Source organism: Spinacia oleracea, chromosome 3, assembly GCF_020520425.1.
Source record: "Spinacia oleracea cultivar Varoflay chromosome 3, BTI_SOV_V1, whole genome shotgun sequence".
Taxonomy (NCBI): domain Eukaryota; kingdom Viridiplantae; phylum Streptophyta; class Magnoliopsida; order Caryophyllales; family Amaranthaceae; genus Spinacia; species Spinacia oleracea.
The window spans coordinates 14934332-14950910 of NC_079489.1; the positions used below are offsets into that span (position 1 = coordinate 14934332).

The 16579-nt window shown below is 35.8% G+C and overlaps 2 protein-coding genes across 2 annotated transcripts; both read right to left on the reverse strand.

Moving 5' to 3' along the window:
* Positions 1 to 228: 228 nt before the first annotated feature.
* Positions 229 to 4371, reverse strand: LOC110797450 (protein REGULATOR OF FATTY ACID COMPOSITION 3, chloroplastic). Its single transcript, XM_022002566.2, has 5 exons — positions 3971 to 4371; positions 3235 to 3289; positions 3109 to 3165; positions 1838 to 1915; positions 229 to 920 (listed from the first exon to the last, which is right to left on the reverse strand). Exons 1-5 carry the CDS (start codon positions 4271 to 4273, stop codon positions 475 to 477), a joined length of 939 nt encoding a protein of 312 aa, XP_021858258.2. The 5' UTR covers positions 4274 to 4371; the 3' UTR covers positions 229 to 474.
* A 1167-nt stretch (positions 4372 to 5538) lies between these two features.
* Positions 5539 to 14986, reverse strand: LOC110797451 (uncharacterized). Its single transcript, XM_022002567.2, has 10 exons — positions 14681 to 14986; positions 11458 to 12310; positions 10625 to 10754; positions 10072 to 10514; positions 9697 to 9777; positions 9502 to 9600; positions 7746 to 7904; positions 7534 to 7620; positions 6303 to 6374; positions 5539 to 6122 (listed from the first exon to the last, which is right to left on the reverse strand). Exons 2-10 carry the CDS (start codon positions 12223 to 12225, stop codon positions 5778 to 5780), a joined length of 2184 nt encoding a protein of 727 aa, XP_021858259.2. The 5' UTR covers positions 12226 to 12310; positions 14681 to 14986; the 3' UTR covers positions 5539 to 5777.
* Positions 14987 to 16579: the final 1593 nt, after the last annotated feature.

The following is a 16579-nucleotide window of genomic DNA, read 5'->3' on the forward strand; positions in this document are numbered from 1 at the left end:
AGAATTCTGCCGTGAATAAATTAATATGTATATTTCATAATTCTCAAGTACTCAAACTACTGGTTGAGACGGCATTTCAAAATCACTCTTTAAGAGTTTTGATAATATCTCATCAATGTAGATAGCATTATGGCCAGACTGCCAAACTTGCTTTGCCAGAAGAAACTAACAACCATACTTACAAAATATTGAATAGATATGCAGGAAATAATATAGGCACATAACAGATGACAAACACAACCTTTGTTACAAAGTAGTCCAGAAACAAACTAGCTACTCTTACAGCTTTACATTATCATATTCAAATACAGATGAAGCATACTAAGCTTCATGCATTTCAACCTCAAGGATGTATACTCATATTCATCGATCTCACTACAAAAGCGACCCACGTAGAGGCAGTTACCAGCGCCAAAAATGATTTGCTCTGAGCTTTTCTAACAGAACAATCCTAAAAGAATGCACACGGACAACTTATCTAATTGCCTCCTCACGTTTTAGATTCTCTATGCCCTTATTATCAGTTCCCGTGACAGTTTTTGTATTGTTGACATCTCCATTATCAACAGCATCATCTCCATTGCCTTCTAGGTCCTCTTCATCCTCGTCATACCACTCATCATCATCTTCATCATCGTCGTCTACTTCATACTCATCTACCATGTCAGCTCGCAGTGTATGAAACTCCGGAGGGGGTGGACAGTTTTCTGTGATTGCCTTGTCTCTTTTTATTAAAAGATGGCGAATAACTCTCTCATCCTGGTCTAACATCTGTTTGAAGTCATTTATCCACTGGCCTCCTAACTCAAAGTTCATCAAAATATAGTGGGCATGTGTTGTTTTCTGTATCTTGTAAGCAAGTCTTCGCATACCCCAATCACTAAACCTCCAAACTCGGCCTTTCTTTTCCTTTAAAAATTCTGCAAAAATTACATGCAACGAGTAAACACTGTCAAGCTCTCAAATCATTTCAGGCCTAAGAGAGTACAAGAGAACAACCACAAGTAACATACACTAAACCCTAATGCTTTTGCTAGATTTTTAAAAAAAAAATGGTGGTTGAATATGAATGAGGGAGTGATTCCGAGTGAAGTCTGAGAAATATCATGTTAGAAACAACGATGTGTTACATCTTTTCCATTCACCGGTTACGTGTGGAAATTGAGAAATAAAATGATCACAATATTGGTCATATAGTCTTGTTCGGCATAGCCGTATAGGGGCTTTTCTTGTAGTATTTAAGGCTCTTTATTTTGGGTTTGTATATAATACTTGGGCTCCTGTAAGTGAGGTGTATGAAAAATTACCAATGCCATTTCGGTTTATTGGTCATATAGTCTTGTTCGGAATGGGCAAGTGACTTCAATTTGTGAAATAAAATGATCACAAACTTGTTTCCTTCAAAAACAATTCATGCCATTTCCATTTGGGAACTTCAATCCCAAAGCCAAATAGCTAATCAAACTAAAATAATGGATTTGTAATTCTTTTCCTTCCTTGGAAACAACTTCTTTCACCTTAGTGGACTTTTTCTCTCTTAAGGTACCTCACCACAGATTCATGATTTGGCTTTTCAAATCATTTGAAGGGTCTAGTGAAAGCCTCAAAGGTTAATTAGTTAGACACAAACTCCACACATAATTTTGGACATCATCATTGACCAGCTTCTATGAAACGCTTCAAGTTCCCGCGAAGTAGGAAATTGAATAGGCAATTAGGCATGATCCACTTAACTACATTGCAACAGCAAGGCATTGATATCAATAATGACATAAGAAATTCATCAAACACTAAAATCAATGTTGATGTAAAAAAAGAAATGCATACAATCAATTACCTTGAATCTTGGAATTCACATCTTCAATCTTGTCCTTATAATCTTGATGGATCAAATAAACCACTTCATAGTGACGCACTGTATCAGAAAAGAGAAAACATACATGATGATATAGCTTGTTAAGGGCATCTAAAGAAAAGTAATTTTAGATCTAGACTTATCAGGCTACTACTAAGTCAGCAACCAAACAGAGGCTAGTAACTTAGATTCCCGGTCAATCATCCAATAAACAGCAAAATAAAATGTCTGTACATATTTGCCAAAAAAAATGTCTGTACAAATCAAAACTTTCTTTGTTACTTCGTTATTTTCTATTACCCTTCCTTCATCTTTCCTTTTTTAAAAAAAATCTCCCGGAGTAGCTAAAGTTGTACAACATGGCAAACATAGAGCCAACCCCTACATAAGTTGAAGTCACTTACCCATTCCAGAAATTTCTATGATGTAGACAATAAGGGCTCCAAGGTTAATGTATTTAGATTAACTCAAGCTCGAATGGTATAGAAAAGGGGGAAAATCATAGGCATTATTGAGAAAAATCAGCCATTTTTCGACTCCACTCCAATCCCAATCTCATACAGACATTAGCCCACTTGTATGGAACTGGAGAACAGTTCTTCAGAGAAGAATTACATTCTATAACTAGAGACCATAAACCTTACAGTTGAACTATTTCTCTATGAAATTTGGGGATAACAGTCTATGAAAATAAACGCATGCATCAGCAACACAACAAATTCAAGCAAACAAAAATGTGCATGATTTTACTACACGGACTTCTTGCAATTATCTGGAGTCTGGACAGTACCTGGAAAAAAAGGACATATATATGGTACAAGTGAACTCTCTTATTTCAGTAAATTTGTTTTCGAGCTAGGTAGCTGTTCTTTTTCCAGATTGATCAGTTGCATCACATATTAACAGAATGATCAGTTGATTAGTCTTGACTGTTACTTACCATTATTAGCATCAAAAACTTGTAACTATAAAACAAACTACATGGCAAGTGAAAAAGCAATGTGAATTAAAAAGAAGCGCGGGAGGAAAAGAAAAAAGAACAGTACTTCTTAGTAACAATAATACCAGTTAAGCAAAGTCATTTGTCTATGGTGTCCTTTTCTCTGGGAAGATGTGTTAGCAGCAGAAGAGTACATGTATAGTTTCTCATATCACTTGCAGCCTTTTAGTTGTGGGAAACTAATATGATACTGAATTATTAATAGCTAAATAAATCTAAAAAAGTACTTTAACATAAAAGTTAATGTGCTTACTCTGCTCAACATTCAAATCACTTTCCAGCTGAAGGTTTAGAAACTCAAATAATTCTTCTGCAAAAGAAACAGATAGATTCAGTCATAGAAAAACTAATACACATGTCTCGCACTAAGATCACTTACGTTCTTCGTCGTCTGCAAATTCAGGCAGAACGCTACCATCATCCTGAACCTTTTTCTGAAGAACACAAAGAAAAATAAATACATAGAAAACATAGTAGCTTTAGAAAAAACAGAACATATAAGAGAATTGACTCATGATAGAGTCATGAACATTGGAAGCATTATCATTGCTGTCACTCTATCAGTGAACAACCTAGGAAATTCCAGTCATGCCAAATGAAATCCAGCTAAAGTTTGAGCTGAAAACTTATGTAGTTATGTAAACCCCTTAAGTACCCATGTCAGATTATTGACACTCCATGAAGGGTATGGACACTTCGACACTTCATTTTGGGACAAAATTGTGGAAAATTTTCCACAAAATAGCCAAGTCTAACACTTGAGTACCAAAGTCCATACTAACTTGGTACTACAATCAACCCCAAAAATGATTTCACCTGATAAAAAACAAAAAGTAGAAATAGCTACAACACCACAAAATAAAACTGTTGCAGATAGTATCAATAATAATAGAAATTTCCAACTTCATTCCGCAGTAATTAGGACCCAGATAAAAGAAATTCAAATAACAATTACAAGGGCTACTCAATTCAACAGAAAACCCAGCAAATTAACACAAAACAAACCTCAGAAATCTTTAAAATATGCCCCAAATTAAAACACAAACAATTCAAAACACAATTTCAATAGAAATTACAGAATGAAGTAAAATCAATCAAAAGAGATAAAATTAAACCTCTCTAAGTAGAACAGATTCAGGGAAAGGGCCAATTCCTTCATCAGGTTTAGGAGCAAAACTATGAGAATCAATTTTGTTGTTCTTGCTGTTTTTCTCGTTACCCTTTTTAGCTTCCACCATGAATGACCTCCTGGAGCTTTTAAATTGTAGCTTATTTGATGAAATTGGTCCAAAAGATGAATGCCCATTTCGAAATTTCAAGCAATAGTTTATAGGTGAAGAAAACCCAGATAAATTTTTAGAGGGAGGAGACAGAAAAGGGGTTGCTGCTTTGGAGGATGAACTCATAAGGGTCTCCATTAGAGGTAAGCTACTGGGAAATTGGGGGAGTTGCCTGTGGAATATGGATAACACAGGGCGCGCGCCTTGTGTAAAACTTGGGAATTGGGATAATACCAAAAGGGTAAGGGTTTTAGAATTTGAACTAACTAGATACCCGATTATCATGTGCCCGGCCCGAAAATAGCAGGTTTTGGGCAGAATTTGTAAGCTCGTTTTTGGGCCGATCAGGACCAAAATTTTTAATTTTTGGGTGGATTTTGGGCAACTCAAAAAGTGCAATTTTAATTATAAATTGACCTGGTCTGAAAAATAGTCCGAAAACTCGCTATTTTTGGCCCGAAATAGCAGGTTTTGTAATTTTCACATGAAGATGGGCTCGGCACGACCTAGTAAGCAGAATTTTAAATCGTGTCCCAACCCGAACCCTGTCCATGATCAGGTCTAGAACTAACAAGCACTACCCGAATTTATGAGCATGATATAGTGGCTCACTTGGTAGGATTCTTACCTCGGATTTTAATTATCCGGTTTTTAATCTTGTCAAGTGAGGTTGGTTGCTTAACGGCATATTCAAATTGCTTTTGTCTTGGATTAAATGAGCTAGACAACATGTTCTTGTGACCTTGTGTTAGTATCATGTCCCCCATGATATGTTTAACAATTAAATACGGAGTATGTAATATTAAATCACATGTGAAATATAGCTCAAGTGGTTATTTTTCGCTAATAGTTAGAGGTCGTTGGAGATACAAGGTTGTTTTTGTTTAAGAGGTTGTGTGAAACCTCATCTTAATTTTTAAAGTACATGGAGGATGTTGTTGAAAAGATTGAAAATTAAATGTGTTTACTTAGAATTAGCTGAAGTCACATAAATTTTTAAGGCTCCGTTTGGTAGGGCGTAAAACGTTTTCATGAAAAACTATTTTCCCCTTTTCAATCATTTGACGTTGTTTGGTTCGGTAAGGGATGAAAAACCATTTTCCATGAATCCCTCAAAGGACGAAAAACTCTTTTCCATTCGAAAAGGAGGGAAACCACTTTTCCTTTTCCTCATTACCTCCCTCTCCTTTCTTCCCCTCAATCTTCACCATCTTCTCCCATTTTCCTTTAAGGTACCAACCAAAGGAAAACTAATTTGAAATTGAATTTTCCCTTTAAAATTGTTTTCCGTGAAAAATTATTTTACAATAAAAACGTTTTATGCCTTACTAAACGGAGCCTAAAAGTTGCAATAGATTTGTAATTAGAATTCATGTGCACAGCGGGTTAATTCCTCCTAAATCTTTGATTCTGCGGAAAACTGAATCGCCATTTCTTTCAGGGTATTACATTCTGTTGGAAGTATAAACGACCATCAAAAGACTGTCAAAACAACAGAAACTATACAACCTGCGCAAGGCTATTTCAATTGCAGAGCACATTTTAACACCACATTACAAGACCTGGTATTCAACGCGTCAAATCTCTTCTCTCCTCCTCACTTACAGGAATCAAGATGAGTATTAGTCCTATTATGGCAAGTTCACCACTGTTTCTTACCCTTTTTCTTTCTCCTGCTGCTGCTAGTGCTACCACCACCACCACCACCACCACTAGTATTTGCATTACCAGTTTTTGTGTCGTTTTTGGTGCTAGGTTCATTGGGATTAACCCCATTAAAGTTCTCAAACATTCCAGATTGCATAGCATTCTGTAACCACTCAAAGAACTCTTCCTCACTCATGTTTTCTTCCATATTTGATGCTGCTGCTGCTGCTGCTGCACCACCACTATGTGATGAAGATGATCCTTTCCCAAAATTGGTTTTTGTTATGCTAGTGTTGACATGAAAACTTGTTTTGTGTGAGTTAGCTGGGCATCTCATTCCCTACAATGCAAAATTTGCAGCAGTAAGAAGTCCAGCTCATGAAATATGCAAACAAGTCACTCGTACATTGGAGACAAAATTGAAATTTCTTCTGAATTTCCGGAATCAAGATAATGATTCCAATATAGGCCATATTTCAATGATCCTAACGAGCTTCCATACAAGGGCTGACGTAAATACCTGACAAATATACCACTCTGTAGCATCATATACTTTTCCATCGGCGCAAACATATGCAACAGGGACATCAACCTGCAGGCCATTTACACCAACCAGGAAATTCAGAAATGAAAACCTCAGGTCCAGATAAAAAGTCTCTGCGGCTTTTTCATTTTGAGAAGTGATCAAGTGAGAACCTAAGATATACTTCCTCTGTTTCAACTTAGTTGACATGTATTCCTTTTTCGGAAATTTCTTTTTTAGTTGACACGTTTCTACTTTGGATATGTTTGTGTGTTAAATTGTCAATTTTACCCTCACTCATATGACTCATTTCTCTTACTCCTCTTCTCTCTCCTCTCATCCCCATCGGATCCGCTTGTCATTAATTAATAGAAGAAAAATAGGGGAAATATGGTAATTGCAAGCTTGGCCCAAAAAACTTGAGGGATAAAAATATGAAATTATAGGAATAAATCTCGCACGATTTCCGCTTTAAAATTCTGGTAAACCCTAACCACTGGCTCCACCATCTTCCACCTACTCCACCACCATTCCCATTACTATACCCCACCACCGTACGAAGTGACCCAAGAACTAACTAGGAATATATCTCGCAAGATTTCCTCTTTAAAATTCTTAGTTTTATCTCATCAAGATTTACTACGTGCATCACTATTTCTCCAACGCCTACTTATTATTGCTAATCTGTCCACTAATTATTCTTCGACTCACGTGTTCGGAAGAAGGTGGTGATTTGACGGTGCCGAAGAGGTTGTGGTGGAAAAGGGGGTTGGGGAAGTTGGGGTCTGGTGGTCATGAAGATGATGGTAGGGGAGCGCAGATTCATACTTTCCTACCAAATTCCCGCTCTGGATAGGGACGAAGGTGGCTTGGGTGGCTGATTTTTGACAGGTGGGGTTGTGGTGGTTGATTCTTGACAGAAAGAGAAGGGCCAAGGAGAAGGGTAAATAAGGGTTTTTTAGTCTTTTGCCTTTCTCTCTATCTTCTCCTTAATATGTGTGCGAAAATGAAACATGTCAACTAATTTGGAATGGAGGAAGTAGCACTTGGAAAGCAAAGAAAATCTACCCTCAGCGTTTATTCTACACGATATTCCACCATAAACTTTCAGAGTTCCTCATCTTTTAGTTTTGGTTGTTTTTGAGAGGTAGAGGAGGCTGAGAATAAGGTGAACTACAAATATAAATCAGCACCATATCATATTGTTCTAAAAAAAAATCTGTAATACCTTCCGTAGTATTCCGAAGAGCAAAGGCTGAGAAGACTGTTCAACCCATCCGTCTCCATCTTTAGCTTGATGAAATTCCCCACAATCCTTCAACATTTTATATACACAATCAGTAAATACATTTATAAAATACAGAGGTATGATCTTCTCTAACTATAAACAAAAGATCTTCTTCTGTTTGTGGTAGGATAACTTTATTAAACAGCACAAACCTGGCACCATCTTGCTTTTAATTTAGATTTCTTTGTTTGGAACCATATATGAAATCCCCCACACTTCTTGCATGCAATTCTTCTAGCCTCTCCTACAAAATCTTCTCCATCACCCTCTGAGCGTGCAAAACCATTAGGGAAGAAGCCATGCCGTCCATTCTGCAAATCAAAATCATTTAAAAATTCAAGACCAAAAACCAAGTTATTATATACTCGATTTATGTTTGTTTGCAAACCAGATCATGTCAGGACTGAACACAAGTATCTCAATTTGATGGATGTAGTACGTTCATATGAAAGGACAATTAATTCATTTCTTTTTTGAGGGAAACAATTAATTCATTTTTTTTTTGAGGGGAAACAATTAATTCATTTCTTTTTTGAGGGAAACAATGAATTCATTTCTTCTTGAAACGTTAAATTTATGACGATGAAATATAAATGAAAATTCCAAGTAAAAACACCCGGACGGCCAAAGCAGAAAAGTGCATAGAGTCTTATGCAACAAGAGATATGTTAAAATTCAAGGGAAATTCCAACAAACTAGCTATTAACTAGCTCTTCTTTTAAAGAGTTTAAGGGGGATGAAAGTTACTCTGACAAACAAGCCCAAGTTCACAGGGTGCCAAGATGAGGATGTTTCATTGACGTAAAAACTAACTGTAAGGGATAACACTAGAATAGAGTGATAGTGGACAAGAAGGATATGATCTCAATGGACAAGAAGGACATCATCTCAATGAACAGTAAAATACATAAGGCACGTCTCAGAGAATATGTCAACATCAGGATACCATATCTGTAAACTAGAGTGAGGAGATGAAAGAAGTTAACATTGTGAGATGACACAGAGATGAGAGGTAGAGCCGGAAAAAAACACGTCAAGGTCATCAGAAATTACTAGATTTATTTAGAGAACATCAAAGACATTAACCTGACAAGGTTTTGAGCACTCCAGGATTCGTATAGCCATTCAGGTAAGAACTTAGCTTATTTCTGAGCACCCAACGTGACAGGAACTCAAGGACAGGGGGGTGGCTCTGCTCTTCCCTACTCCTTTTGCCTGGTAATTGTCTGTTGTAGGTTCCTTTTATTATTTTCCGGTAATTTGCACTCCTCAATATTCATACATTCAATTCACCGGTTAATATTCCCTTTTGGAAATGATCTAAGTAATCCTGCAAGGTCATTTTCGAAAATGAACAGAGAACTCTCTTCAGGGTTACCATATGCTCACTATGTTTATTGATATTCAGGACTTCAGGGTTTTATTAAAAATGTCACATAAAAGAGGGTCATTCTGGAAACGGTCTTTAGTATAGGGATTATCAGAGAAATTTTCCCCATTTTTTTTCTATTAGTGACAGCAGTTTTATTTTGTATTAGAGTTTTTCCCCTTTCCGTGAGAATACTGTACAATTTTACTTGCAATAAGTTCAGAGCACTTATTCTAAAATTTTCAATATGTTTACTTTTACAGTTACACGCATTTCCATTTCTATTAATTTTCCAGCCACTGCAGTCTAAATTTTTTTTAAAGGTCTTTAGAAAAGAGTCACCTAGTAGTCTAGTACCCTACTGATTCCGATTATATGGAGGTGATATGGATAGGGCTTGCAAAAATTTGGACCTCCCATGCCCAACTGCTGAGATCAAAATCATTTTTTTTGCTTTGTTCTAAGATAACAAATCATAGAGTAACAATAACTAAGCAAAATATGTAAAAAAGCATATCACAATTGAAAAAAAACTAAACCTTTTGAGAAGTACTCTGAAACCGGCAGAAATAATTCAGCAACTCTTCCTTCCTAAGTACATCGTCGTATGCTTTTCGTTTCAAAGAATCTAGCAAAACCTATAAGAACTACAAACTTCAGTAAACCTTTACAACAATACATAAGAAGAGACACATAACTCGTCACAATACAAAACCAAGGCCAAGAAAGAATACCTCATATGCATTTTGAAGTTTCTTAAATGCTTCCGCAGCCTTTTCATTTCCCATGTTTTTATCAGGATGAACAAGCATAGCCTGATGATAAAACAAAAGGTTGATCTATTAGCTGAGAAAACAAAAAATAGGTCAAAAAACAATAGCCAATCAAAGGCTTATACACAATCAAAATAAAAGCCCTGGTTGTGTTATACTTCGTATCTACGAAATATCATTTTCCACCACTTAGTTTAAGGTAACACTTGGAAATCCTACCATAAGATAAATAATTTTAGGAAAGAGGACAACTTTTTCCAGCCATCCACAAAAAATATTTCAAACAGAGGCATAAATAAACCCATCACCCAAATGCAAGCGTAGAACAAATCTTACCTTTTTCCTATACTCTCTCTTCAGTACAGATACATCTACTTGCTGGTATCGAGACAGGCCCAATGCTGAGTAATGATCAGTACAATTCAACAAACGAACAACTTCATCTTCAGATGTAATCTCAGAGTCAGCCCCACTGGTGGAAGCAACCCCAGCACTACGATCCATTGACTGGCCCGAACCAGTATCCGAGTACTGAAAATGTCCTTCGCCATTGAAAAAACTTCGATCACCTTGAACTCCATCTGTTCGCTCAAAAGGCTTGCTTCTCTGTTCATCTATGTTATTTTTCAGGAAGTATATCAGGGCATCACTTGAAATGAATGACAGGTTGAGACCCAAAAGCATCCCAAGCCATCCAACATATGCCCAAGCACAATATACTGAATACAGAGTAAGGACCAACAAGGAAATGCGCTCGCGACTCAATATAAATGCCAATCCTGCATAGTTCACATAAAACCAAATAATGTCAAATTCTGGAAAAAAAAATAGTTGAATATTCGAAGATATCAAGACAACTAAAACGCGTGAAAAGATTTAGAGGCATCACCGGCCAGAACGATGACAATAGAGGTGGTCCAAAAACTTCCGTAAATCCACAGAAAAACTCCTCCAGTAATAGCAACTATCAGCAATGAAATGATGTAGCCCACCATAACTCCAATTAATGCAGCAAAAGCCTGCATAGAAATTTGACAGTAAGGAAGCGCCACATCCTATAACATAAACATGCATACACTCTGTAGTTGCACTTCCTGTTTGGAAACAAACTGAAAATTGATCCTTCAAACAAATATGAATATTAATATTTCAGTCATTTTAAAATACTCCCACTTTTGACTTTTCTTTTATGTACCCACTTCTGCTTTATGCTACTTTAAGCAAACACATTTTACCATCTTAATTCTTACCCCCTTTACCCCACAATATTTACACCTTCACACTCACTCTCCCTTTTATGATTCTATCCACCTCTTTCTTATTCCCAACCACCTTTCACTACATCTCTCTTACTATAGCCACCTTTTTCTTACATTCACTCTCCTGGAAACAATAGTGTATAGTAAAATGGGTACATAAAAAACAAACATAGGGAGTAAATAAATTGTTGTAAAAAGACAACAGGTGAATTTTTTGCCTGAAATCTTTTCTAATAATCAACATGCATTACTTTCCCTTGTTTGCTTCAAAATTGGGGGACAAGCCACCTCATATTTACATGTTACATCTAGCTTGGCCTCATGAAACACACACTTGAACAAACCACTTGGGCAAAAGAAAGTGCAAGCATTTATGTAAAAATAAAAGAAACAAATAACTTCTCAATGGTAGAATGAAAAGGAACCAATTTCAGATAATGACATAAGTGAACACAGGGCTTACCAACACCAACAGAAATTTAAATATCCCGATCATTGCAATAACTGAAAGTATGCTGAACCACAAGATAGAGAAAAAGGAAGTTGCTCCCATCCGCAGAAAGGAGTCCATGCCACGAACAGCAGAATCCAACCAAACCATTGACACAAGGAGCATAATGTTGCCCAGATGAAAAAGCCACTTCAGAACAATGGGGTATGCCTGAACAAGTTTCACTTGTATATAATCACGAACTTTGTAAACATTTCTCACTACAGCAGTGAAAACTGGTTTTTGCCTTTCCAGCCATCCACGAGATGTCCTTAAGATAGATAGGGCATAATGTCTCAGGCTTTCGAGTACCACAACATGAGAAAACTCCAATTTATTATTCCTACCAGCAGTAGATGATCCATTTACTGTGTGATTAAAAGCAGTATCATGATTTCCTGAGCTATGGCTACTGACACGAGACATATCAAAGTCCCTATCAAAGTCCCTGGGAACATTTTCCATACACTCCCCTGAGACGCTACTGTCAGGGAATGGAGGCTCAACTCTCACATCATTCACCTTTGGCTCATCCTTTTTGGGTGCATTTCTGGATTTCTTGTTCTTTTTCCTACCATCCCCTGTAACAGAGGTCTTGCTAGCCCCTTCTGTCAGAGGAGATTTAAGATGTTCTCCACCCAGAATTTCATCAGCAACACCTTTCACATCTGGCTCCTTCTTTTTACTCTTTGAAGAAGTTTGATCATTTCCTCTTTTAGGCTGATTTCCTTTCCGGGCCATGAATAACAATTTGAAGGATGTTTACACTTTACACCAATCTAATAATTAGACACCATTTATGCAAAATCTTGTACAATATTCCAATCTGCAATTATAAGAATCTAACTTGAGAAGATTCCAGTAATAAATGTGTAGTTGCACACACACACCAGGAAAAAAAAAGGGTATAAACAACTGTCACTCATGTCAAAAATGGGTAAATGTGCAAGTACCATACTCGGCTATTTTACAAATTTCCTTTCAAATTTTGGATTGAAATGAAGTGCCAAGTGTTTATAGTTATATGCACATATCAAAGAGTGGAAAGTCTGACACAAGTACTTGAGGTGAATTAAAGAATTTAAGTAATGCAAATAAAAAAGATCAAATTCTGAATACTTCAAACAGTTCCAGTAATCATAAACAAAAACACAGAGGGCATAAGCTAAAATGTGTTCATCTTCCATCACTCAAAAGATGAAGAAAGCCTAGGCAGAGAGCTTCTTCTGGAGGGCCTTTTTGATGACTTCCTCCCCCTCTCACCTATGAGTAGGCGAACCTTGTTAGATACATTCGGCTAATAATTATGTATGGTTGAGGACTCGACTTTCCACAGCAGAAATCTCAATCTTCCCAATAATAATAAAAAAAGAGATATGTATTGATGAAATGCTGGTAGGGTAACGTGCTTATCTGTATATATGAGTTAAAATAACAAAATCTTATATCGTAAGGAAATAGTAAGCTACATTACAAAACTATATTACAAAATCCACATTACTATCGCCTTTTTTTGAAGAGATAATTAGATCTATATTTATACGGTGATCCATTTATCTGTATGTAATAAATAGATTTATGATATCATGTCCACTTAATATTTAATTGATAATTAAAAGTAACCTACTATTCTACTACGTACTTGTATATTTTAATAACGTGGAAATTAAAGTGAAGATATGGCATACAAAGTATTTTATAGAATCAATGAATTCTATACTAACTGAATAGTAGAAAATCCCTCCAAAACTAGTACCTAATCATTAACTCTATTCCAATAGTTTTGACTTTACAAAAGCTATATATATATATATCAGTGTAGTGCTTGGTGTATTGACTTCCGTTTTTCACTAATATAGTTGAATCTTAATCTCTTATTCAATCATTTATGATTTTTGCAGTTGAAGGTGAAAAAAGATTAACAAAATTCACCAAAGAGGAGATGCCGAAGAGCACTACAAGTATAATACAGGAGAGCAGCAAAAAAATAAAAGGAATCCACAACCAAAGCCCCGAAAAATTCAAATCCAGAACCTCATCAAACACCAAAGACATAAGAACCTAAAACTTCCAGTACAATTTCAGTTAAAATAAAATCAATACTTCATTAGTCACCTCATTGCTAACAGTATTCTCGTTCTACAATACTCTCAAGTGTCAACTAGTTCACAATGGTTTTCCCCCAAACAGAAACACAGAAAGCAGAAGGTCTGTACCTACCTATTCAATATTTCGAGGGGAAATATTCAGAATAACAACACATATTATCTCAGACTTCCCATTCCAGATTAAACACTACAATTTACTGTGTAGAAAATTGATCAGAGAGTACAGATCTTACACAAATGTGCTTTTCCCCCTCCTCCCTCAAAGCCATAACCAAGCTAGTTTATTGGCAGCATGAGCCTAGGTACTCAATTTTGTGATGAACTTCCTACTTACTCTCCAAACATCCTCAAAGATTTTATCCCTTTGTATGTTCAATCTTTGCAAACTCCCTCATCAAGCACTTAGAAGCGAACAACTGAACAGATAATTAGGTAAAGCACAGTGCAATACCATTGACTATAAAAGGAGGGAAACTGTCTCTTCATTCACTCATTACCTTCCTCAACTGATGAACTGAGTCAACTCCATTCCATCATTTTGGTCTATTCATTTACTTTTCATCATAGGCATCAATTTATCTTCATTCTTCCTACCATATCGCCCACATGTTAACTCCCTTGAGCTCATAAGATTAGATTTCCATCTATGTGTACTGTACCAAATTTTTCCAAAACCTAGGTCTGTACAAGACCCGCCTAACTTTTCATCTTCCCACATTTTAAATTTCCGGGGCTCCTTCTAATAACTATTTCTTTGCTTCTTTCCCCCCTTCCCCAACATTTTGATCATATATTCGAAAGCCATCTACTCAATCAAAAACAAAAATGGCAAAAATAAATTAACAATTGCAACTTAGATCAACTTCAAGCCATAATTCTCAACCAGAAAACAAAAAATTGATGCAATGCCCAATTGATTACTAAAACAAAAATCCACAAAATCAAGAACAGTAAATTCCCAACATGCAAAATCGAAGCAATTCAACCTCGCCCCATCACGAAAACAGAAAACCCCAGCAAAATTCAATAAACCCCGAGAACAATTCATGCAAACAAATGGAAACAGTTCATTCAATTCATAGAGTTACCTGCTAAACAATTAGGGTTTACAGCGCAATCAGAAATCTAGTGAAGTACTATGAAGCATCAAAGATCGCGTCGAAGTAAGTAGGATTAGCAGCAATTGATTCCTCCTAACAAAGTTTTTCGGGTGAGAATTTGAGAGAGAAAAACAAAAATAATCAAGAAAAATAAGAGAGTAGTATCCACTGCGAAAATGCGTAACTACGACTTCAGGAAGTTCGAGTCTTTCTCTCTCTTAGTTTTTGTCGATGAGCATGGGGGGATGCTGGCAACTTGTGACCTTTCATTTCGTTTCGTATTCTCCTGTCTTTGCCCTGGAAAATGAGCTTTTTTTTGGACTCGTTATTTACTAGTGCGATCTTCGGAATTAGTTGTCGCATTGTGTTAGATAGAAATAAATCTTTCGGTTAGAAATAAATCTTTCGGTTAAAAATCTTTTTTATAACTTACTAATGGTGTGATTATTATTGCTTAGATTCTACTCCGTATTATACCTTGTACAGGTGGTGTTTCCGACATGAATCCAATATCAAGTTGTACGGAGTGTCTCGTTTTTTAAAGAACATTTTTATACTTTAATCGTATGCTTGTTGATTCTTACCTGGATTGTGTTATACTGTGTGTAGCGGGTGGCTTGGTGTGATTTGTAATCAATGTGACAACAATATCAAGTTGGACGAAGTATTCATTTTTACAAGAACATTATGTTAATCATATGATTGTTGATTCTTACCTGAATTATATTATATTATGTGTAGCTGGTATGATTTGTATCTAATGCGAATCAAACAACAAATTGTACCTTTGATTCATTTCATACATTTCAATTATTTATTCGACATGGACATTATGTATGTATTAGAGCTGTATCAAATGTCGTGTACCCATTTCATCACAGGTTGACTAAACTAGGATAGGTATTGGTTTAGTAGGGTCTTTTCTTCTTACCTAGTGAAAATAAAATCATGCATACATCTCAAAGTATTACCGCGTTGAGGACAATTGGATACCCTATGTGTTATTATCTGATGCGTATTAAATTCCAATATGTATCAATTGTAACACTGGTTCGTTTCAAATTTCTTAAATTTAATTATGTTATGGATACTTTGTGTAGATAACGTGTTCCATATCTGATGGTATCATATACCAATGTATACCAATTCATTAAAGACACCTGAAACTATTCGTTCTTCATTTGTACTTTTCGTGATCTGTATCTGTTGGGTATCAAATAACAATATGTATCCATTATACCACAATTTATTGCAACATCTTATATCAATAAATAAAAGACACACCAGAAAAGACACGTGTTATGACTTTTTTTCTTATTGTTATGTCATGTGCATTACACAAATCTAAGAATCTAACCTAGTACTTAGGCCTTGTTTAATTCACCTTATTTTTCCTGATCTGATCTAATCTGGTCTGATCTTATCTGAACTTATTTTTTATGATCTGATCTGATCTGATCTGAACTTATTTTTTCCGATCTGATTTGATCTGATATGATTCTTCAGAATTAAGTTTAAACAAAAATCTACAATTATTAATATTAAACGACTTACGTGTAAAATAAATGTTACACAAATTTATAATATTGTGTTATTATTTATTTGACTTTGCTCATGATTTAACTATGATCCTTATATTAGATAGACCTATATATGATCTAGATATATCGGTTATGATCTAGACATATAAGTTATGATCTGGATATGATCTGTACAGATCGGTTCTGATCTAGACATAATTTGTACAGATCAGTTATGATATGGACATGATCAGTTCTGATCTGGACATGAAATGTACAGATCAGTTCTGATATGGACATGATCTGTACAATTCAGTTCTGATCTGGACATGATCTATACATATCAGTTTCAATCTGGACATAATCT